Consider the following 26,072-nt stretch of genomic DNA (forward strand, 5'->3'; position numbering starts at 1 on the left):
CAGATTACCAATTACTTTTCCAGAAAAAAAGTAAGTCTGTTGTATGTATGTTAATAAGAAAATATGTATATCTACATATTATTGCATACATTTCATACTTATTTGTGTATGTATGCAGACATAATGTAGTTTTGTGTTTTAATAAAATAAGCAATAGTTATGTATACTAGGTACTGTATTATTGACATAAAAAGAAATAAAACAAAAAAAGAAAACAATGTACATGTACATACTATGTTTGTACATGTAGGTACATTGTTTTCTTTTTATGTTTTATTTCTTTTTATGTCAATAATACAGTACCTAGTATAAACATTTATGTACATGTACAAAGTGGGTTGTACTATTATGACGTATATTCAGTACATTTATTTCTACTCGCCACCACTGATCGGTTACTAGAATATCCCGGTTATAGGAATATTTTTGCTTGGCACGAAGGCCATTCCAATAAGCGGGTTCGACTGTATCTCTTAAGTGAATATGATTTACAACGTATCTATGCTGCACCAATATAACCGCCAGAAAATTTAACATGATAATTTCCCCACAAGAGACAAAATGCATGGTTATAAAAGCAAATCTACCAAGATGTAAATAGAAGCTGAAGGGTCAGATAATAGAACAAGTGGTGGAGTTTAAGTATCTAGGCATCACCCTATCTAGCTACGGAAAGCTCGAAACTGAAGTAGAAGGTCAAGTGAATAGAGCAGAAAGAGACGCAGGATACCTAAATAAAACAATTTGGAGAAATAAAATAGTCATCAGACCAACAGTGACATATGTGGCAGACATACGACCCGACACATAGAGAACAAAAAGAATAAGACACTATGGGACAGAGCTAGAATTAGGTACAGATATACCATGGAGATGCAAAGTGGAGAACATCAGGGACTGGATAAGAAAGAGAAGAGTATAGAAGAGAAAATGAATTAGGTTGTGAAATGTAAAATGTAATAAAACCTTTAAAATTTGTAGTTTTTTACAATGAAATATAAAATATGTATTGTTTCTACATAGCATAGTGTATTTATTGAAATTGCTAATAAAATATTATTTTTAATAGCAAAAAATATTTAAACAAATAAAAAATAAAAATTATGCAACAGCAATTAATGACTTTATGCAATTATTGCACTAATATGATTGAAAACAATGTATTTGATAAAATGTTATTTTCAGAGGTTTTATTAATTTTGGCCAAATAATCAAGGCTCTGAAACCATAGTGCATTGATGTAATGATATACCTATATAGACTACACAAAGATTTAGGTTTGCCCATCTCTTAGAATCTGCAACGCGCTATAAATAATAGTCCAGTAAATGACCGTTTTGGAGTGTAATTTTCAGGGTCAACTCCGAATTGCATGACAATTTGGATTTAGGTTCTACTTACCCTCCACTTCAAAGTTGAACTTGTGTCGTTAGTTGCGTGAAAAAACGCGCGTTTAAAATAAGTCCAGAAATGGATAAATCGACTAATTCTAAGCAACTTTCGTTCTATAGAGTTTTTTAAGTAAGTCTTCTCTAGTTATGTGCAATTCAAAATGTTTATCTTTCGATAAAAAAACACGTTTGCAGGCGGTTTTTCGCAAATAACTCAAAAAGTAAATACTTACTTTATCAAGAAAAAAAAATATTCTTAGTAAAAATGTAGATTATTAAAAAACGAAAAAAATGGTGTATTGCCGAAGTCTATAAACCCAGTAAAAGCAAATAGTCGCAGAGATAGAAGCGGATTTTGCTCGTGATAAGTAATATGGACAAACTATATGGGGATATATTCAACCAGTTGTGTACATGACTTTCCCCTACAGGCGGAAACGAGAGTGGGAGACGAGGGTATTTATAAGGGGTCAAAGTCCCGGTTTTTATTATTTTTTTGTGACGCTCATGATCGACATAGTGAACCAAAATTTGGGAAAAAGTAGATCATGACGTAACTAAGTAAAATGTCCAGGGGCGAACAGCTCCGCGGGGACAAAGGGGTGGCGAGCAGGGATGAATATATAAAAATTATGAGGGGTTTTTGTGATGCTCATGACCGAGATAGTGCACCAAAATTTGGAAATAAGTAGATCATGACGTAACTAAGCAAAATCTCAAGGGGCGAACAGCTCCGTGGGGACAAGGGGGTGACGAGCAGGGATGAATATATAAAAATTATGAGGGGTTTTTGTGATGCTCATGACCGAGATAGTGCACCAAAATTTGGAAATAAGTAGATCATGACGTAACTAAGCAAAATCTCAAGGGGCGAACAGCTCCGTGGGGACAAGGGGGTGACGAGCAGGGATGAATATATAAAAATTATGAGGGGTTTTTGTGACGCTCATGACCGAGATAGTGCACCAAAACTTGGGAATAAGTAGATCATGACGTAACTAAGCAAAATCTCAAGGGGCGAACAGCTCCGTGGGGACAAAGGGGTGAAGAGCAGGGATGAATATATAAAAATTATGAGAGGTTTTTGTGACGCTCATGACCGAGATAGTGCACCAAAATTTGGGAATAAGTAAATCATGACGTAACTAAGCAAAATGTCCAGGGGCGAACAGCTCCGTGAAGACAAGGGGGTGACGAGCAGGGATGAATATATAAAAATTATGAGGGGTTTTTGTGACGCTCATGATCGACATAGTGAACCAAAATTTGGGAAAAAGTAGATCATGACGTAACTAAGCAAAATGTCCAGGGGCGAACAGCTCCGTGGGGACAAAGGGTGGCGAGCAGGGATGAATATATAAAAATTATGAGGGGTTTTTGTGACGCTCATGACCGAGATAGTGCGCCAAAATTTGGGAATAAGTAGATCATGACGTAACTAAGCAAAATCTCAAGGGGCGAACAGCTCCTTGGGGACAAGGGGGTGACGAGCAGGGATGAATATATAAAAATTATGAGGGGTTTTGTGATGCTCATGACCGAGATAGTGCACCAAAATTTGGGAATAAGTAGATCGTGACGTAACTAAGCAAAATCTCAAGGGGCGAACAGCTCCGTGGGGACAAGGGGGTGACGAGCAGGGATGAATATATAAAAGTTATGAGAGGTTTTTGTGACGCTCATGGCCGAGACATTTGGGAATAAGTAGATCATGATGTAACTAAGCAAAATCTCCAGGGACGAAACGATGCGTGGAGGATAAAGGGGTGGTGGGCAGGGGTGAATATAAAAATTATAAGGAGTTTTTTGTGACGTTCGTCGTTATAATTTTTATATTCACTCCTGCCTACCACCCCTTTGTCCCCAACGCAGCGTTCCGCCCTGGAGATTTTGATTAGTTACGTCATGATCTACTTATTTCCAAAATTTGGTGCACTGTCTCGATCACGAACGTCACAAAAAACCCCTTACAATTTTTATATTCACCCTTGCTCGCTACCTCTTTGTCTCCCACGCAACTTTCCGCCTCTGGAGATTTTGCTTAGTTACGTCATGACCTACTTATTCACAAATTTTGGTGCATTATCTCGATCATTAGCGTAAAAAAATAAAAACCGCGACTTTGACCCCTTATAACTACCCTCGTTTCCCACTATGGTTTCCGTCCGTAGGGGAAAGTCATGTACACAACTAATTCAACATATCCCTCTATAGTTTGTCCATATTATGTATCACGAGCAAAATCCACTCCCAGCTCTTGGACTAAAAGTTGGACCTAGCTTATGATCTCATGAAAAATACGTCCCTCTCCGTCAAATTCCAAATCGAATATTTTAACGTGAAATAACCAGAAAATTAAGCACGTTTCCTGAAAAATCCATAATAAAAAAATTGTTTCTAAAAATTTTGAAACAATGCTCTTTTCTCAAAATAACCTAAAAAGCATTAGTGATACGAAAAATCTCAAAGAGTAAAAAAATGCAGGTTTTGCTTTTATAAATATGCTAGTTTCATTTTGTTTTTCTGTAAGGAAAAAATTGGTTAAGATATGGCCGTTCAAAGTTTGCATATACTCGTTATTAGGGACTCGTTCAAGCCCTTTCAACTATAACCCTTTCAAAAATAAGCACTTTAAACCAGTGAAACTTACAAATCATATAAAAAATACATAAGTAAAGTATTTTTTTTAAAGCTGTAACGATTAATTTCATTTAAAGTGCTAGATAGAGGGGAGATTGTCACTATTTTTTTTTACTAAAAAAAGAGGCCAATTTTATTTTGAGCGTAACTCGCTTAGTTTTTAACTTTTATAAAAAATAAAAATAAAGCTTTTTTAAACAAGTATTAATGGACTTTTCCCGAAAAGTGCTTTCTTTTGTGGTTATTTCAGGTTGAAATATTCGATTTGGAATTTTACTAATAAGTACATATTTTTTATGAGCTACAACTTTGCTTTTGCTGGGTCTATAGACTTCTCGACTACACGACTTTTTTCGTTTTTTTCTTCGCTATATTTTTGCAAAGAATATTTTTTTCGGTAAAATACTTAGTTTTTGTCGAAAAATACACATTTTCAATCGCAAATAAAAGTATTGAGTTACTTAAAAAACTATGGAACGAAAGTTGCTTTGAATTATTCAATTTATCTCCGGACTTATTTTAAACGAACGTTTTTTCACTCCCGAGAAGGGCTGACTGTCACCCCCAAGTAAAAACAACCAACGGCACAAGTTCAACTTCGAAGTGGAGGGTAAGTAGAACCTAAATCCAAATTACCATGTAATTCGGAGTTGACCCTGAAAATCACACGGTATCGCAGTATTTCCCGTTCATTTATTGGGCTATAAGGACATATTTAGATGTTAAGATTTATATAAAAGAACTTACATATACACGAAACTCTCTTGGCGCACTACTCCTATCTACATCTAGCCGAATGTGCTCCATGGTGACGGCCTTAATTTCAATTTTTCTGGCCAACTTTATTCTGACTCTTCCTTCTGTACCATCAAACGCGAAACAATTACCTGGTAAGGTGGTGGGTTGCAAAATGCTTTTGGGATCAGATAGAAAGTTCATATTTATGAGAAATATGGTGGCATGTTCTACTAAATAAGGAGAAGTATTGGGAGTCGATATCACTGACCCTCCTGCATATAAAGCAGCATAATCTAAAACATCGGTGGTAACTATTATAAATTATCCTAGTATATTATCCTAGATGGAGATTTTTTTATTTTTAAAAGTGTTCTATTTTTTTTTGCAAATACAGTCAGTCATTTAAATATCTAGGAAAATAAGGAAGTTAAATAGAATATTTGATTCACAAAATTTGTTGCATTGGGCAAAAATTTGTTCACCAAAGGGCGGGGAGTTGCCATGATTCGCATATTATGCTATGAGTGTTAGAGAAATGCATTAAAGATAGAAATTTGCAGCACAAAGTAAATGTTTAATGTACAATTAGATAGGTAGTTTTAGATGTACATTCTGTCGGATGAGAAAAAGGACATTTCCTGTGCGGTTTAAAAGTTTTCGAGAAAGATTCGATTTAGTAATGGTATCTTTTGTCTATGATTAAATAGTGGATAAGATAATACATGCCGTTGCGAACAGATTAGGAATTTAGAACCTGATCTTTAAATAAATATGCAGTAATAGTATTACTCATAATTTTTTAAAAGGTACATTTGTTTAAAACATTATATAACTTTCTAATTTGTAAGAGAAAAAAGAATGTGTGACAGTGGCCACTTAAAATTTGTTTTTTAAAATTATTATTTAAAGGACAGTCAATAATAGTGTCAGTAGTTTGAGAAATTAATTTGTAAAATTTATTATTTAATTTTTTTTTTCTGATAAGTAAAATAGATGACAATTTTGATTCAAATACTTACCATATAGTCCAATTTTGTCTGAATCGTAAACATCTAAGGCGTCTGAAATCTTTTTATCAATAATATGTTCGTTTTCCAAGAGATATGTTAATATTTTCCTTTCACATTTCTTTCTGCAAAATAATCTCGTTAACTATTTTCGATTGCAACGAATGCCAGTCATCAAAATGCATTATTTTGATGACTAGCATGCTATAGATACTTTACTAAAGTAGTTGATCTCTAATCTCACAACGAGGTTATTATAATTATCCTTAAAATTCATCACCAAGTTCGCTTCAAGTCAGATGTACTGTTTCTGTGCTATGATTTTAGACTTAAAATCCCAATAGATAGGCAGACAACGCAAGATTGTCAAGTTTAATGGAACACCCAGTATATTTTTTTTATATTTTTAAAAGCTCCTTAACCACTTGTTCTCAACGCATTATATCATGTAGGGTCATTATGACTATTAAAAAGTGAAATTTTGAAATTGTACAGTACAAAACCACTTTGGAATGAAACTTTTTGAGTCTTTATTTGAGAATATACAGGGTGTCCCGGAAAATAGTGCGTTCCTTTAAGGTATGGATAGAATACACAATTTAGAACAAAAAAGTCCTATACCATTTTTTTTCTAAAGTTACCGTTAAAAAAAAAGATTACATTGTTTTTTAATGTTTAGAAATTTAAATAACCTGGCAACATCGGACGCACACGGAATAATAACAGATAATAAAAACTCGTTTGTGATTTACAGTATTTAAAATAATCCAACCTAGTAGTACTTATTACTATTTGTTTACTAAAATTATTTTTTTGAAATGAATTGAAATCTCTATTGCGTAATTTTAAACGAATTATACATATTTTAACATAAAAACACATCTTTTAACTGAACTAGTATTATGTATTTAGTAAGCTTGAAATGTGTTGAATGCTGAGGGCCTTAAATTAATCATATAGTTTACAGTGGCACTTAAATACACCAGATAATGTATCATTAATTTGTTTACTTGTGACTAAAATAATTAAGTTGTACCTACTTACTAGTAGGTAAATAATTATTATACCTAATAAATGTTCAAAGTAAACCACTTTCACGAACACATGCATTCATACGACGAGAAATACCGGCAAAACATTTTGAAAGAAATAATAATTATAGTACCTATGCCTCCCCATTTAGTGATCTGCAATAAATAATCAACACAATAACAGGTAATGAACTCACGATTCGAAAACATTTTCGGCATTGACACTAAACAGGATTCTTCCAAACTATCTGTTTAATTACTAAACATTCTATGTACTGTCTACATTTAAATTTTCGTACCTCATATAGTTGTCAGATTTTAATTTGTATACCAAAATGCACTTTAATTTTTTGGTCAACCGGTTGCATTTAGAAAAAAACTGTTAACGAGTTTTTTGTTCTACATGGTGCTCTCTACCTACGCCTTTAAGGAACGCACTATTTTCCAGGAAACCCTGTATACAAAAAAACGCTGGTACACGTCAACTTTTAAGTTTAATTGTCCAGTGCGATTCACGCAAGTCTAGCATAGTCCATCATCTTAAGTTTTAATGGAACACCCTGTATATTTTTCTGTTTTCAAAAGTTTTTAAATAACTTGATCTTAACAAACTATATTATGTATGGTCTATTATGAATAATACAAGGTGAAAATATTGAACTTACATATGTATAATTTTTGTTCAGAAGTTAAATACAAAACTGATGCAATACAATATTTTGATAATTGGTTTAAAAAATTAATGTTTGATTTAGCTAATTTAAAAACTACCATTATTTAAAGTTTGATAAATTTATTAATGTAGGTAATTTTATGTAGGTATTGAACATTGACGAAAATTATTTATATTTATGTAATAATTTCAAAATTTCACCTTGTATTATTCATAATCATAATATGTCCTATTTAATATAGTTTGTCATGATGAGGTCATTAAGGAGCTCTTAAAACAGAAAAATATATAGGGTGTTTTATTAAAAATAAATATATTGGACTATGCAAGACTTAAGTGAATCATCCTGTACATTCAATTTAATACAAATTAAAGGGAAAGTCCCAGTAGTTGGCTCTAGACCTACCATAGTTATTAAAAAACTTACACAGAAGTAAAAACTTTGTAAAATGGTATAATGTCTAATAAAAACTTTAAAAAGTCATACAAATAGATTATACAGTTGCATCACAACGTTTTCGATCTTATCAGATCATCATGAGTGACATTCTGTGTAATGGTTGAAACTAGCCCACTAATTGAAAATAAAACTTCAATATTACATGGTTTTTAAATGAAATTTAAATTTGTAAATTTGAACTCTATAAGTAAAAATGTTAACCTTCAAACTAGAAGAAGATATCAACAAAATATATGGAATAACGGACATCCTAGGAACAAAAGTTGAAATTCAGCCTTTTAAAAATTCCATACTAATACCGCAATGCAAACGATGTCAAGCATATGGTCACACATGGAAGTTCTGTGCTAGAGGACCAAGGTGTGTTAAATGCACAAAAAACATCTTACTAAAGATTGCGACAAACCTGAAAATGTCAAACCAAAATGTGTTCATCGTGGCGAAAACCATCCTGCCAACTATCGAGGTGTATCGTCGCAAAACAAATGCAGAAAGTAAAAAACAGAGGTCTGAAAAAGACGAATTTGCCACACCCTCCATACAGGTAAACTGAAACCAAGTCGAATGCTGGTGAAAGAACAAGCACAGAAAGTTACTAGTAATAAGAGTTACAGTGCGGTAACAAAAGGTCGCAATGAAAATTATCATAATGATAGATACCAAAAAACAACAGAGAGTGAAAAACAAACAGAACAAACCCTACAAATGATATTACAGGAGTTAAAAAAATTAAATGAAAAGGTCACTTCCCTGGAATATAGAGCTCAAGGTGCTATTCCAAAGGTAAGAAATGGCTAATGATCTTAGAATTGTCGCATGGAATGCCAACGGGCTGCTTAATCATCAACAAAAACTACAAGCAATCCTTGACATCGAAAAAATTGATTTGTTTCTTGTCTCTGAAACGAATTTCACAAATCAATCCTACATCAAATTTAAAGGATATAAGGTATATCATACAATACATCCTGACAATGCGGCCAAAGGAGACAGTACAATCATCATAAAGGATAATATATGTCATCATGAAGAGTTGGAATATAAAACTGAACATATTCAAGCCACTACAGTACATATAAAGACTATAAAACTTTTGAAATAAATGTAAGTTCAATAAACTGCCCACCTAAACATTCCATTAAAAAAGAGCAGTATAATGAATTCCTGAAAAGCTTAGGGGAAAGATTCATTATTGGAGGTGACTTCAATGCAAAGAACACACACACTGGGGCTCTAGAATCACTACCTACTACTTAGTGAAAGGAGCTTTTGTTAGCCATTAAAGAACAGAGGTATGAAGCACTATCAACTAGTAGACCAACCTACTGGCCTACGGATAGAAACAAGACCCCTGATTTAATAGACTTCTTTATTATTAAGAATAATTCTGATCATTCGCCCATAGTACTAACCATGAGTGACCGAATTATTAAAAAACAAAGTAACCCCACATTAACAAATAAATGGACGGATTGGGTAAGTTTTAAGCTGAGCGTCGAAGAGAGAATAAATCTAAGTGTACCAATACAAAACGCAGAGCAATTAGATAAAGAAGCAGAATTGTTGGTGAACAATATCCAGCAAGCAGCATGAGAAAACACTCCTACACTGAAACCTAGGCTAAAAGGAAACAATTATCCAAAGGAAATAAGGAACATGATAATTGAAAAAAGAAAACTGAGAAGAATTTGGCAACAAACAAGGTCTCCTCAAGATAAGACTAAACTAAATCGTGCAAGTCAACAACTCAAAAGAACTATCCGACAATTAAAGAATGACTCAATTAATTCTTTACAGGAGCTAAAAGATGACGGTAGTACAGATTATTCCTTATGGAAAGCTACTAAAAGACTGAAAAGACCTATTATGCACTCTCCTCCTATTAAACTAGAAAATGGTAACGGGGCCAGAAGTAGTGCACAAAAAGCAGAGCTATTTGCCATACATCTTGAAAATACATTCAAACCAAATGAACCTCAAGGGGATGAAGAAAGATGGGAGGAACCTGTTCAATTGGAGGAAGAAATTCGGCTAACTATACCAAAAGAAGTCCTTGAATAAATAAGGGAAAATATTAATCCGAAGAAAGCTCCGGGCTATGATTTAATTACGGGTGAGCTGTTGAAATATCTTCCACGAAGAGCTATCGTAAAATTAACAAACCTCTTTAACGGTGCATTCAAATTAAAATATGTACCAATGATATGGAAGATGGCGGAAGTCATTATGATTCCTAAACCAGGAAAACCAGCACATGAGGTTTCGTCATACAGACCGATATCTTTGCTTCCTGTAATATCGAAGCTGTTTGAGAAACTGCTCCTCAAGAGAATAAAACCAATTATCGAAGCAAGAAATTTGATACCGACACATCAATTCGGATTTAGAAATAAGCATTCAACAATTGACCAGGTGCACAGAATCACAAATATTATCGAAAGATCCCTAGAAGAAAAGAAAGTCTGTTCAACTGTATTACTTGATGCTGCACTGCTGCACAGGCTTTTGATAAAGTCTGGCATGAAGGTTTAACATACAAACTAAAATGTTTTTTACCTATACAGTAGTCAAAACTTTTACAATCGTACGTAAAAGAACGACATTTTAGAATTAAGCAAGAAGACTGTTTTTCAGACTTTAATTAGAGCAGGTGTTCCACAAGGCAGTGTGTTGGGTCCGGTCCTATACCTACTATACACGTGTGATATACCTGTACTGGAAGACAACACAGTTGCCACCTTTGCTGATGATACAGCTATTTAAGCAGTAGGGACGACAAGTGAAGAGGCGACCAACAAGGTCCAAATAGCAGTTAACCAAATCCATAAATGGACACAAAAATGGAGAATCAGACTGAATGAAGCTAAATCTGTCCATGTTAATTTCACCAACAAAAAAATACAATATAAACCAGTTATAATCAACAATATCCAAGTACCATATGCAGATACTGCCAAGTATTTGGGTATAACATTAGATGCAAAACTACGCTGGAAGGTGCACGTTAAGAAAAAAAGGGAAGAACTAAATATAAGATATAAAAAAATGCATTGGCTAATTGGAAGGAGCTCCACATTATCGATGCATAATAAGCTACTACTTTACAAACAAATATTGAGACCTGTATGGACTTATTGATGCCCACTATGGGGGTGTACTAGACCAAGCAATATAACAGTAATACAAAGATTCCAGAACAAAATACTAAGAAATATTGTAGATACTCCTTGGTATGTGACAAACAGTGATCTCCATAAGAACCTAGGAATGGAAACTGTGGTTATAATCATCAAGACGATGGCAGGAAGTCACGAGCAACGACTTCATATGCACGAGAATATTGAAGCAATCCAGCTCCTCGATACCACTGGACAAATTAGAAGACTGAAGAGGACAAAGCCTTTTGAACTAGTTTAAGTGATAGGTGATAGTGAAAAGCAGAGCATAGTGCTTGTGCGCGTTAGTGTGTATGCTGGAATAGTGCACTATTTTGTTAGATTAGATAAAAGACGCTATGGGGTAAGCTCTTAATTTTAAGGAACAGTAGTAATTTAGGTTAAATTAAAATTGCTCATTGGTCAATTATGACCAGATTGTAATAATTGTAATAATCATCATCATAGTGATGATTATGGGAAAAAAATAAGTAAAAATCTGTTAACATCGACCTAGTGTCATTTCATTTCACCTATTTAATACAGTTTCTTATGATCAGGGGCTTTTAAAACAGAAAAATATATAGGGTGTTTCATTAAAAATAAATATAATGGACTATGCAAGACTTAAGTGAATCATCCTGTACATTCAATTTAATACAAATTAAAGGGAAAGTCCCAGTAGTTGGCTCCATACCTCATAGTTATAAAAACCTTAGAGGTCTGGATCCCGCGTATGAAAAAAAAGTTGATTAATAGCAAGCTGAAAATTTGTTAATAGCTTAAGGGTGTCTAGTCGGACAAACTTTGATATATAAGAACACTGGAACAGGGGAAGTTTTAATTGTGGAACAGGTTAAAAATTTGGAACGGTCAGACCACGAAAACGGCACATGCATTTTGTCCGACAGAACAGACTTAAACTTTCCGAACAGAGATTAAACTCTCATGCAAAAATCAGACTGTTATTTATCACCAAATGGGCGTTTTAATGAGTTTAACATGTAGAATATGTGAAATGACAGGAATTATGACAGGTGATACATAGCAGTCTGATTTTTGCATGAGAGTTTAATCTCTGTTCGGAGAGTTTAAGTCTGTTCTGTCGGACAAAATAAATGGGCCGTTTTCGTGGTCTGACCGTGCCAAATTTTTAACCTGTTCCACAATTAAAAGTTCCCCTGTTCCAGTGTTCCCATATATCAAAGTTTATCCGACTAGACACCCTTAAGCTATTAACAAATTTTCAGCTTGCTATTAATCAACTTTTTTTTCATACGCGGGATCCAGACCTATTACACAGAAGTAAAAACTTTGTAAAATGGTATAATGTCTAATAAAAACTTTTAAAAAGTTATCCAAATAGATTATAAAATTGCATCAGAATGTTTTCGATCTTATCAGATCATCATGAATGACATTCTGTGTAGTGGTTGAAACTAGCCCATTAGTTGAAAATAAAACTTCAATATTACAGGCATTGTTTTTAAATGAAATTTAAATTTGTAAATTTGTACTCCATAAGTAAAAATCTGTTAACATCGACCTAGTGTCATTTCACAAATTTAAAGTTCATTTCAAAACCATGTAATATTGAAGTATTATTTTTCTAACTAGTGGGCTAGTTTCAACTAGTACACATAATGTTACTGATGATGATCTGATAAGATCGAAAACGTTCTGGTGCCATTTTATGATTTATAATTTATTTGGATAACTTTTTAAAGTTTTTAATAAACATACCATTTTGCAAACAAAGTTTTTTACTTCTCTGTTTTTTATTTAAATTAATGTTTCCGCACATCTGAATTAAAAAATTGACAAGTCCCAGCGTTTTATATAATTTTCTAAAATAAGGGCCCAAATAATAATATTCTATTTTATAAAAGGAGCTTTTAAAAATCTATAAATATACAAGGTGCTCCATTAAAAATAAAGCTTATGGACTATGCTAGGCTTGCGTGAATCACATTGTAGGTACATTAAAATTCATGATTAAAAAGCGCAGGTTCATATATAAAAATCAAAGGATCTCACCGTTTTTATATTTTTTAAAAACAATGTCAAATAATTTTATTCCGTAAGCCGCCCTGTATAATCTTTATTATATTTCGATATTGTGTAGAGAAAAAATATCATTACTTTTATCAGTGGTTTACCCATTTAGGAATTTGCAACTCCCTTTTTGCCTACATTTTTCTTCTACTTAATTTAGTTTCCCTTAAAAAACAATGTAAGCTCGTCAAGAAATCTGAATACTAATGCTAGCTCGTTTAATATATATTTTAAAATTAATTTTTTTCTCGTGGTTTTTTTTTGTCTAAGCCAGAACCTTTATGTCTACCCCTAATATAATTATGGTTGGCTTCAAAATATTAGCCCGCAGACAATGCCTTGTTTAAAGAGATTCTTGACATTATTCAAAACGAAACCGAGGAGCCCACTAAATTATCTAGAAACAATAAATACGGTACGGTACGCTGGTATGCTATTAAAAAAGAGACACAAAAATTTGTGTTATACAGGGTGTTTCATTATTAATTGTCCATATAGTAACTGGAGAAACCTTAGCACAAAATACGAAGATTTAACCTAAAACACTTGAATAAAATGTGGTTCCTTACTGAGTTACAGGGTGTTTAATTTAAAAATTTAAAAATTGTTTTTGCTCAGCATTTTCAAACTATTCGACGTATCCTTTTCATACTTGGCAGGTAGTATAGGTACTATACAAACTACTAAATTATGTTAAACAAACGTTTCTGGCTGTTACCAGAGGCGTACGACGGGGGAAAGTGAATGGTTGACCCTTTCCAAATTCTACGCCACTGTCGAAATTGCTATTTTTGTTAAATTTTTGGATTCTCCAATACTTTCTATGAAAATAATATACTCTTAATTCGTAACGATAAAGGCATTAGTTTTCGAGATCCTTGAAGTTAAAAATGAAACGACACGGTTATAGTATTTTTACTACAAAAACGTTATTACGTAGGTCAAAATTTTTGACGTAAGAGAACTGTCAAAACATTAGAATGTGACTTTTCATTATTGCCATGTTTATTATATATATGGTAATAATGAAAATTCCCATTCTAATGTTTTGACAGTTCTCTTACGTCAAAAATTTTGACCTACGTAATAACGTTTTTGTAGAAAAAATACTATATTTTGATTAATGTATTGTGTCGCTTCATTTTTAATTTCAAATATCTCGAAAACTAATCATATCGTTACGAATAAAAAGTATATTATTTACATAAAAAGTATTGCAAAATCAAAAAATTACACTAAAATGGCAATTTCGTCAGTGGCGTAGAATTTTTGAAGGGTCAACGAGCCACTATCCCCTGTCGTGCGCCTCTGGTAGTAGCTAGAAACGTTTATTTAACTTAATTTAGTAGGGTGCACAGTACCTACACTTTCTGCCAAGTTTGATAAGGATACGCCAAATAGTTTTAAAGTACTGGGTACAAATAATTTTTAAATTTTAATCATATGAATCACATCATAAATTAATCAAAATAACTGTGCCGTTTCATATTTAACTTCAAATATCTCGAAAAATAATGACTTTATCGTTACCAATAAAGAGTATATTATTTACGTAGAAAGTATTAGAGAATCTAAAAATAGCACTAAAATAGTAATTCCTCCAGTGGCGTAGAATTTGAGAAGGGTCAACCATTCACCATACCCTGTCGTACGCCTCTAGTAGTAGCTAGAAACGTTTGTTTATCATAATTTAGTAGGGTGTCTAGTAGTCGCACTTTCTGCTAAGTATGAAAAGGATACGTCGAATAGTTTTAAAATGCTGAGCAAAAATAGTTTTTAAATTTTTAGATAAAACACCCTGTAACTCAGTAAGGGACCACATTTTATTTAAGTGTTTTAGGTTAAATCTTCGTATTTTGTGCTAAGGTTTCTCCAGTTAGTATATGGACAATTATTAATGAAACACCCTGTATAGGTAGAGGTAAAACTATATAGAACTAAAATAAATTTTGATTTTTTTTTGGTGTCATTTATTATGCACTGCGCGTCAGAGAAAACGGGCACCCCAAAAAATGGGTCATTTTTGATGTCTCGTATCTCCTAAACCTGTTGTCCGATTTAAGTAATTTTTTTAATATGTTATAGAGTTATAGCCTTATTTTTTAACAATACCGCTGTAATACTATTGTTGCTAAACATGCAAATTTTTATTATATACTGGGTGTACGAATCAAACTGTGTTTTTTCTCAAAGTTTGCAACACCATGTGGAATATTCTAGCATTTATAAAATACTGAAATTAAAACCCAACTATAACCTCAGGTTTTCTTAACATTCCGTTTTTTTATTCATTCGCTTATGTTGGATAATACAAAAGTTAGACACATTAACAAATAGCCATGCTCTTCATATTTCTAAATAAGTGCCACAAACTTCAAGGGGTAATTCTGCATGAAAAAATAATGGCCGTTTGCTTTATAAACATATGTCCGCAAATGTTTCTTTTCCGAGATAAGGGATGTTGAATTCTTTCTTACAAACTGACGATTTATTAGAGAGATTTTGCACCTCTTATTTTGCGATTCCGTTATGGTTATCGTTATACTACGTCTGCGCAGTAGCGAATATATGATCCGTTATCGTTATTAAACATAAGAGATTCCGTAATTTACGGAGGTTTAAAGTAGTGCTTATCGTTATAGTAATGATTAAATTGCTTTGTTGCCAGAATGTAAAAAAATCAGTAAAATTACATTTACATAGATTCTAATTTTGGTGACCTATAAATTAAAATATCAAAAACTGTTCAAGTATATGCTTAAAATTACAATAACGTTGTGAAGTGAGGTTATGTTTAAATAACGATAACGATGACACGAAAAACCTACTTGAAAGGCTGCAAAAACTCTGCTTTTTAACGTTGCCGTAATCGTTATGCTTAATAAAGTTAACCATAGCGGAGCCAAAATCAGCGGTTATTTTAAGAGGTGCAAAATCTCTCTATTTATTGCTCTAAAACCGGTTAAGATATGCAAATGAAATTTAGTGGGTTTTAAGACGTAATTATTGCACATTTTTTGACATATTATAATTAAGAATTTTATATTCACCATTGGCATGCATAAGGGTAGTATCACCGATAATATTGGTGAATATAAAATTCTCAATTGTGTGTCAAAAAATTTGCAACAACTACGTCTTAAAACCCACCAAATTTCATTTGCATATCTCGACCGGTTTTAAAGCAATAAATGAATTGTCCGTTTCTAAGCAAAAATTCAACATCCCGTATCTCGGAAACGAAGCATTTGCGGACACACAATTATAAAGCAAACTGTCATTATTTTTTAATGCAAAATTACCCCCTAAAGTTTGTCGAACTTATTTATAAACACCCTGTACTGATGGATAACATGGCTTTTTGTTCAATTACCAAACTTTTGCATTACATAACATAAGCGAATGAATAAAAAAACAGTATGTTAAAAAATCCTGAGGCTACAGTTGGGTTTTAATTTCAGTATGTTATAAATGTTAGAATACTCAATACTCCACAGGGTGTTGCGAACTTTGAGAAAAAACACAGTTTGATTCGTACACCCGGTATACAATGAAAATTTACCTGTTTATCAATAATAACATTACAGCGATATTGTTAAAAAATAAGGCTATAACATATCAAAACAATTACTTAAATCGGACAACAGGTTTAGGAGATACGAGACATCAAAAATGACCCATATTTTGTGGTGCCCGTTTTCTCTGACGCGCAATGTAGTATAGTTTAATATAACTAAATAGGAAGATTTGTAAAGCCGGGATCCGATGGAGTGTGGTGTGGCACTCTTCACCAGTTTACGTCGGTAAAGAGAAATAGAAAATATACAGGGTGTTAGTAAATAAGCATAAAAAAAATGTATAAACATTCTCAATTTCTTTGCAAAACGAAAATGCAGCAGCTGCATAATACTGTGGTCAAATCTGAGAGTACATAAAGAGTCTATACCGGTTTCGGGGTTGTTTCCCCCTCATCAGTAGTCCCATATCCTCCTCTCTCAGATTCTTCCACGTACCACACTTTGGGCCTTTCCGAATTGCAAAGAAAGAAATGTCACGGATGAACTAGGGCCACCTACCGAAAAACAAAGTAAGTTATCAATCGACGTAGTAGAAATTGAGAATGTTTATACATTTTTAATTCATTTACTCTTTTGTTTGAGTATTAAGGAATCTTTCTTGTTGGAGCTTTTACCACGCTGAGCAGATGAGTTGTGAATTATTTAAAATTGTCTCATCTTAATTTTCTCGGCATCCTGTATGATTTATAAATTTTGAAAATCTCAGGAGGTGTAACCAAAGAAAGTATTCCAGCTGTTGTCAATCTAGTGGTATGGAGAAGATATTTATTGTCGTTTTCTGTGCTACTTCGATTGGTAACTTTGTTAAGTATGAAGAACTTTAAGGACATGAAAAAATAACGACATGAAAAAATAATGACAGTTTGCTCGATAAACGTATGTTCGCAAATGCTTCGTTTCCGAGATACGGCGTGTTGAAATTTTTATTTCAAACTGAGAATGTTTTTATTGCTCTAAGACCGTTTGAGCTATAGAAATTAAATTTGGTAAGTTTTAAAAGGTAGTTTTTTTAGAGAACGCCACTGAAATATTTCAAATTAAAATATATTTTTGAATTCCACGTTTAACTTATGATAAAGAACCTTTCTTGTCTTTTTTTCATATGATGCACCGTTTTTACGAAAAAAGAAAACAAAACATCTTCGCGCGTATTTTTCATTTCTAAATACATTATCAAGAACTCCCCAATATAATAATACCAAAGTAGAACAATAACAGAAAATATTACTAAAAAGATTTTAACTAGGTGCAAAGCTACAATAAATGTTCAAAATTACCTCCTTTAAAGGTGACATAATAATTTTATATTCACCATTGGCGCCCGTACAGGTAATGGTCTGAATTTTTTTAAAGAAATAAAATACGCCACTGAGATACGTAAAATTAATAATTATTTTTGAATTCCTCGTTCAATTCATGACAAAAAATCATTCTGGCCTTTTTTTTATATGCCGCGTGGTTTTTATACAAAAAAAAAATAAAACATCTTAACGCTTACAAATTATTCGAGGTAGATTCCATGTGCATAGAAACTTATTTCAAATACTTTGTAAACGTTAAGATATTTTATATTTTTGCATAAAAACGGCGTCTCATATGAAAAAAAGACGAGAAAGATTTTTTGTCGTAAATTAAACGAGGAATTCAAAAAGTATTTTTAATTTGACATATCTCAGTGGTGTACTTTTTTCTTTAAAAAATTCAGACCATTACTCGTACGCGCCCCAATGGTGAATATAAAATTACTCTGTCACCTTTAAAGGAGGTAATTTAGAACATTTTTTTGTTGTAGCTTTGCACATAGTTAAAATCTTTTTAGAAATATTTTCTGTTATTGCTTTAGTTTGGTATTATTATATTAGAAAGTTCTTGATAATGTATTAAGAAATGAAAAATACGCGCGAGCGCGAAAATGTTTTATTTTTTTGCATAAAAACGGTGCACCATATGAAAAAAAAAGACAAGAAAGGTTCTTTATCATAAATTAAACGTGGAATACAAAAATAATTTTTAATTTGAAATGTTTCAGTGGCGTACTATTTTTTTCTTTAAAAAAATTCAGACCATTACCCGTAGGCGCACCAATGATGAATACAAAATTGTGATTTGTATGTCAAAAAATGCGCAATAACTACCCCTTAAAACCCACCAAATTTAATTCCCATAGCTCAAACGGTCTTAGAGCAATAAAAAAATTCGCAGTTTGAATTAAAAATTTCAACACCCCGTATCTCGTAAACGAGGCATTTGAGGACATACGTTTATAGAGCAAACTATCATTATTTTTTCATGTAGAATTACCCCTTAAAGTTTGTCATACTTATATTTACTAACACCCTGTATAATAGTGAAAAGAGAAGAGAGCACGGTTGGCGCTCCACGTTGCTGTGAAATATAAATATTTACTTTTTCATAAATACGGTCGGACCATTCTGATGGAGATTCTCTATCGACCATACATTCTCCTCAAGTATCGAGGGTACACTACTAGTGTTGGCGGTAGGAATTTTAATAAACTGGTTAATTCATACAATGATTAAAGTTCAAACACGTAGTAACGTATACCACTTCATATCAAAATTACCACGACATCACCGTATCAGTCCCTAGCCGAGTCAGAAGGATTTGTATCAGCTTCTGACTTACCCCGACACGACTGGGACCGTATCAGTCCCTAGCCGAGTCGAAAGGATTTGTATCAGCTTCTGACTTCCTTTGGACCGTGTTAATTTACCGAAAAACGACGGGCGAGCTCACGCCACTCCAAGCCGGCCATAACGAGAAGGTTCGGTCCTAGCCCAAGGATTGTAAATTGCAAATTAGGAGGGAAATAACGCTATTTCACGTTGCGTTGACTCCCTTCTTTAGTTTTTACCTTCTTCTGTTACATATTTTCTATTTTCTATTTCTCTTCACGTGCCACGCTACGTTCCGTTGGATCCCAGCTTAACATGTAGGAAGACGAAACTACACTCGAGTCCACGAGTCTTTACCCGTGCGTCATAAATACCTGGCGAGATAAAACACATACTTTCTATCTAGCACCATTCTCTTCCACGCATGAAACTAATGACAAACCAGCTACCGCCTGTTATTAAGTAAAAACACATGTTATTTTATGCACGATCTAGATTCAGTACATTGAAAAGAGATAGGTACAAAAAAAAAGACGATTGGGGATGTTTTCACATATTTTAAGTACAATTTCTGACGTTTTGGTTTGTTTACTTTTGTGGCTGTCAGTTTGTTGAATTTTTTGCGGTTATTTTGTCGAATTTTTGCATTTTGAAGATTTTTATAGTATACAAACAGTTTTCACAACTAATTTTATATTTGAGTTTGAAATTTTATGGTAAGTTTATGTTATTTTACGATTAATTTTGACAACTTACAAAGCTAACCTCATTGACACAGTTAAGGAATGCTTGCGTTTAATGTTCCGCCAAATTGAATAAAATAACAAAAAGAAAATATGTTACTTAATTTTTTTTATAAATTGTTTATTTATTTATTATTCAGTGACAATAAAATAATTTAGTAAGCTACTTCAAATGTAGCTGTAATTATGCACCAAAATTTTAAAGTAAAACTTAAATTTGACATTCTATTTATTTGATACCGTCAAATTTTATACTATAACCGTGATCGGAGTAATACCCACTTTCTGTCACTTGCTGTTGCGTTTAGTAAGTTTCCGACTTATTTCGTATGCTTTAAATGATGACGCACGGATAAAGACTCGTGGACTCTAATGTATATCAGGAAGTGGTAAGGGTACCCACACTAATAATCTAAAATACATACTCAACTGAAACATAGTACGTCTCTTGATTTCGTTTTACGGCGAATTCTGCCGTATTAGTTTGACTCCTAACTAAGTATCGAGACCAAGTTTTCGTTGGAACTTTGCCACCCTGAATTAGGCAAGAAGTGAAGTGCAAATTATAGACCTCCCCGTGTATTCTTTCATTCAGCATTCATTTGTTTTGCAAGTACGAAAGCATAACCAGAAACTTGGTCTCAGTAGAGGTTTTATTTCTCCGGAAATAAAACATCCAATTGTTTTTTTAAATTATAAAATACTAGTAATGTATACATCTGGTGATCTCATACAAATCGGCGATATCAGAGGCGTATTTTTGCAAAGTATGTATCGTTTAATATAAAATTTGACACACCGTATGTAATGTACAGTGCTCTTCAGATAAAACTATCCACTTTAAATAACTTTTAAACCACTGATTTTTAGAAAAAACGCAAAAACACGTAAATACTACTTGAAGGAGGAGACATTATACCATATTTAAGCTTGCCGGAAAAGGCACCCCCTATATATTATTTTCCTTCTTAGTCACGTTGCGAGAGATATACTGAGTAGGTATATAAAAATGCTTTGAATCTAAACGCTGGAGCTTTAAACAAGATTTCTATTTTTTTATTATTTTTGAAGTTATACTTCTTTAGGCGCGACTGGGAGTGAATTTTTATTATTCTGCGCGCATGCGCACACAGACAGTATGGCGTTAGTTGCTAACTCTTTTATCAAGTTATGTATATATCAGTGCAAAAAAGGTGTGAAAAGAGTATATTAGTGTTTTTAGTAAATATATTTATTATAATTTTTGTGTCTTTGGATTTATCTTCCTCGGGAGTAAGATAAGTATTAAAAACATGTTTATATTTATTATACTTCACTTCGTCTGTTTGCTACCGTGAATTGTCATTATGTCCGAGAAACTATACAAACAGAGAGCTCGTGGCGTTATTGGTAGAGCATTCGGCTACAGATCGAGAGGTCTTGGGTTCAAATCTGGACCATTCCTCTCCTTTTTTTTTGGAAAGTGGTAAGCATTAAAATTAGTTTAATATTTACATAAAATAAAAATAAACTGTTTATAGTATATTAAGTATGGAGAACGGTAAGGGTTTTATACCGATCGAAGACAATTGTTTGGAGGAGGAGCGGAGCGACGACTCCAATTATTGCCTGAGATCGGTTACCCTTAACGTTCGACATGCTTATAACGTTTTTTGCACGATTGATACCATTATAAATTATAAAATTAAACATTTTCGTCATATTGACTAGTTTCATTCATTTTATCAAGATAGATACTTTGGTTGTTAGGTATTAACTAGGGTGCATAACAACAATGGAGAATTGAGTTTTTATTTAGTTGTCAATAATTTTAAGTACAATTTTGATTATTATAAATTAAAATACGAGCGAAAGTGAGTTTGAAGAAATTGAACGGGCTTGGGAAGAAGGTTGTTCCGCAATTATTCCCGAAAATCCAAAATCCGTTATCAAAATACCTACCAAAGTTTTAAAAAATGGTATGAAGGCAAGAATTTAAGAATCGAAGAAAAGACTCTATTGGCATATTTCGTTCAAAGACATATGCAGTTGAAAGCTCCTGGAAGCCTCTGGGCAGAATATTCAATGATTAAATCCACCGTTTTTCTTTATGATGGCATTGATATTTCCAAGTTTTCAACTTTGATCGCGTATTTGAAGAGAAAAATTAACAAATTGTACCATAAGTTTCAATATTAATAAATAATTCGTTAGTTTTCTTTATTCTTTCAAAAAATAAATTAAAATTAAGAGATTTTTTAACTCGACGGTAAGTGAATTACTTACCGTCGAGTTGGAGTACTTACCGTCGAGTTGGATTACTTACCGTCGAGTTGCTAGTAAATGTCACCTACTGACGTAAAATCTGTCACGGTAAACAGTCAAAAATGATCAATCGTGCAAAAAAGTATATTTATGTCGTTGAAATCATAGAAGTATAACTTCTTACGTGCGTACAAATTACACACACATTTTTTTATTTTTCTTTATAAAACCTATTAAATTTTTCTTTATAAATTGATTTTGTTTTTTCCCGTAAAAAATTTAAGAATATATATTACATTAGAATTAGAGTACTTTAAGAAGAGAGGTGTCCGTGTCTCCAAGTTCTTCCCAATTGCGAAAATTTTTAAAATTAATCACCGCAGAGAATATGGATCTGTACTGCGCTCTTCAATAAAATTTACTGTTGAGGACACGTCCCGTGGGACTAGATATAATCAATCTTTATTACATTTCTCGTAACTTCTTTAGTGTAATTAATTAGGGATCAATCCTCTAAAGACGTCGTCAAGAAGTGTACCTATATTCAAGGAGAAAATAATTTGTTATGGTAATAGTACGAGAAAATGAAGTTGTTTTAGTATCTAAATGAATATATTAGACAGAAGATTAATGTTTAAAGTTCCGATGACTGAACTAATATAAGTAATGTATTTATCTATTACTACGTGATTAAGCGGATAGCTTTCTTTTTTGACGTGCTATTCTTGTTCTCATGATCATTTTTCAGTGCGTCATTAATTATGACGTCATATACTGTATTGGGTGTGTCGAGACTTATTTCATGTAATTATTGACGAATCTGACAGATGCCCGAATCGTACTTAGCCATAGGTGAAAAGCTTGTGGAATTAAACTAATTAGTAATTTAGTAGATTTGATTTTTACACAATATGTTAACATGTAGTTATTTTTTATAAAGGGGAATAAAATTAAAAAGTAAACAATATTGTTAATTAAATTTATAAATATGGAAACATTAAAAAATGACACAAAACTCTCCATAAATTGTGTTTTTATCTTCTTCTCTAGGTGCTGTATCCGCTTCAAAAGTTGGTAATCATCAGAGCGATTTTTATTTCTGAAACCTCGGCTCTAAATAATTCATTGTTATTACATCCAAACCAGTTCCTAAAGTTCTTCAGCCATGAGTTACGTCTCCTTACTATGAATATTTTTCTTGCATAATGACCTGGAGTATAAACTAACTTCTAACGAATTAAATTCTAAACCAAAATACAAAACTAACTTTTAACGAACTAAATTCTAAAGCAAAACACAAAATAATGCACAAAAACGTTGTGAAACACAAGGGAAGTCGAATTCGAAATTTCAAAATGACAGGTACACAAAATACTGACCTGAATAATAACCGTCACTGACTCTTTGACACTTCAAAAAATGGCCAAAATGGACGAAGTTTTCGTCAAATGTTCGTAATACGTGTATATGATTGGCTAGAAATAACGCGCATTCTAAATATCAACGAATCAAACGTAGGTTAGGAATAGACATCTTATGTATATAACCATTGTAATGTTGCATTATTTTTGTGTTTAATCACGGAGCTACCGCTTTTTCCGTCTCATCAAACTTAATGCATTAGAGAGAAATCGAAAAACTGTGACGCACTGAAAAATGATCATGAGAACAAGAATAGTAGATCTGGGATTGAATTTCACCCACTATAGGCTATAGGTACTTAATTCAAAATCAAGATGCAGTAGAAGTAAACAACCCAAGACACGTTAACTGCTACAAGGAGCACTCCTGAATCATGATTTACAATGTATAAACTGTGTAAATCATTATTTGGGATTTACAATGTAGATACATTGTAAATTATGATTCAGGAGTACTCCCTGTAACAGTTAATGTGTCTTGGTTTGTTTACTTCTACTGCATCTTGATTGTGAATTTAGATTAGACCATTCATCAGCGGTAAAAAACTGTAAAACCGTGGAATTTTGAGAATCAACACCGATGTTAATGAAAATTTGGACTTAAGCTCGATTTACCCTCTTCTTCAAAATCTACCCTACGCCGAACCGGGCTTTTGCCCTGGAGGTGAAAACAGTCATCTTGGGGATGAAAATTTTTTCAATCAAAATAACTATAAGTCGATAGATTGACCAATTCTGAGCAAATTTTGTTCTATACAATTTTTTTGCAAAGTTGATACCTACTTTCCAAGTTAATAGCGATTGAAACTATGCATTTTTCATTAAAAAACTCACGTTTTATAAGCATTTTTCATGAATAACTTAAAAATTATTAATTTTATAGAAAAAATCATTAAGAACAAAATTGTAGCTAAAAAAAATAAAGAGATTCGCGTCGAAAAGACCTATGTAAACCACAATAACGACTGAGTTATTGTTGTTTAAGGGATGGTTATTTTCGAAGAACCTCGAAATGGAGAACCTTCAATCTCAAATAACTCGAATGTGGTGCAATTGTTCGGGAAAACTTATCTAACTTTTTTTAGATTTCCCAAAACAACGTTTTCGGAAAACTTAAATCCTTTAAAGTTCATCATAAAACCTTTCAAATGAGCTCTGATAAAAGTTTTTGCATTAGAACTGATCGACTTATATGACGGAAATAAAGTCGCTCCCTGCTTTTGTTAAAATGTAACAATTAAATCCTCGTCATAACAATCCTAATAGAAATTAATATAGTCCTGTCGCCAGGGGGGGGGGGTACAACGGCCTCCTGTATTCAGATGGACTTACCCAAGATTTTTTTAATCTATTTTGGCCCGTAGAACACGAATTTTTTGGGTAACAGTTGATCCGGATGTCGATAAGATTGTTATCAACAAAGAAGTGGAGGAATTACATAACAGCGATTTCTCTCAAAACAAAACATTTTTTTTGTATTTTTTGGGCCATTCTTATGAAAAAATGTTCCTACAAGTTTTTTCGTAGGATGCATAGTTTTCAAGATAAACGCGGTTAAACTTTAAAAAAATCGAAAAATTGCAATTTTTGAACCCGAATAACTTTTGATTAAAAAATAAAATAGCAATTCTGCTTACCGCATTTGAAAGTTCAAGACAAATTCTATCGGTTTTGAATATATCCATTGCTAAAAATTTATTTGTTTATTGTTAAAAAAGGCTATAAACACATAGTGTTTCCCGTGCCTAATACATGCGTTTTAACGCATGTTACGTAGAAATCGCCTCGCCTGCACTTTTAGCTACTCTACCTACTCGTTCGATTTTAAATGAGAAATCATTGACAACATCACTCAAACACTAGGTGTTTGTAGCTTGGTTTAGCAATAAAATAATAACTTTTTAGCAATGCAAATAACTAAAACCGATATAATTTGACTTGAACTTTCAAATGCGGTAAACAGAATTGCTATTTTATTTTTTAATCAAAAGTTATTCGGGTTTAAAAATTGCAATTTTTCGATTTTTTGAAAGTTCAACCTCGTTTATCTCGAAAACTATGCATCCTATGAAAAAATTTGTAGGAACATTTTTTGGTTAGAATGGCCCAAGAAATACAAAAAAATGTTTTGTTTTGCGAAAAATGGCTGGTAAGTAATTCCTCAAGTTCTTTGTTTATAACAACCTTATCGACATCCGGATCAACTGTTACCCAAAAAATTCATGTTCTACGGATCAAAATATATATAAAAAACTTGGATAAGTCCATCTGAATACAGGAGGCCGTTGTACCCCCCCTGG

General features: G+C 32.9%; 1 protein-coding gene across 2 annotated transcripts in view; it reads right to left on the bottom strand.

Annotated features, from left to right (window-relative positions):
• The window catches only part of LOC114327432 (SUN domain-containing protein 1), a 42,171-nt gene that overhangs the window by 4,960 nt on the left and 11,139 nt on the right, over nucleotides 1-26,072 (bottom strand). For both annotated transcript variants that reach the window (XM_028276053.2, XM_028276054.2), the window contains 2 exons: nucleotides 5,789-5,901; nucleotides 4,779-5,062 (listed from right to left, as the gene is read on the bottom strand). In XM_028276053.2, coding sequence (XP_028131854.1) covers nucleotides 4,779-5,062; nucleotides 5,789-5,901 — 397 coding nt within the window. The remainder of the gene's footprint in view (nucleotides 1-4,778; nucleotides 5,063-5,788; nucleotides 5,902-26,072) is intronic.

Source organism: Diabrotica virgifera, chromosome 3 (genome assembly GCF_917563875.1).
Source record: "Diabrotica virgifera virgifera chromosome 3, PGI_DIABVI_V3a".
Lineage (NCBI taxonomy): Eukaryota > Metazoa > Arthropoda > Insecta > Coleoptera > Chrysomelidae > Diabrotica > Diabrotica virgifera.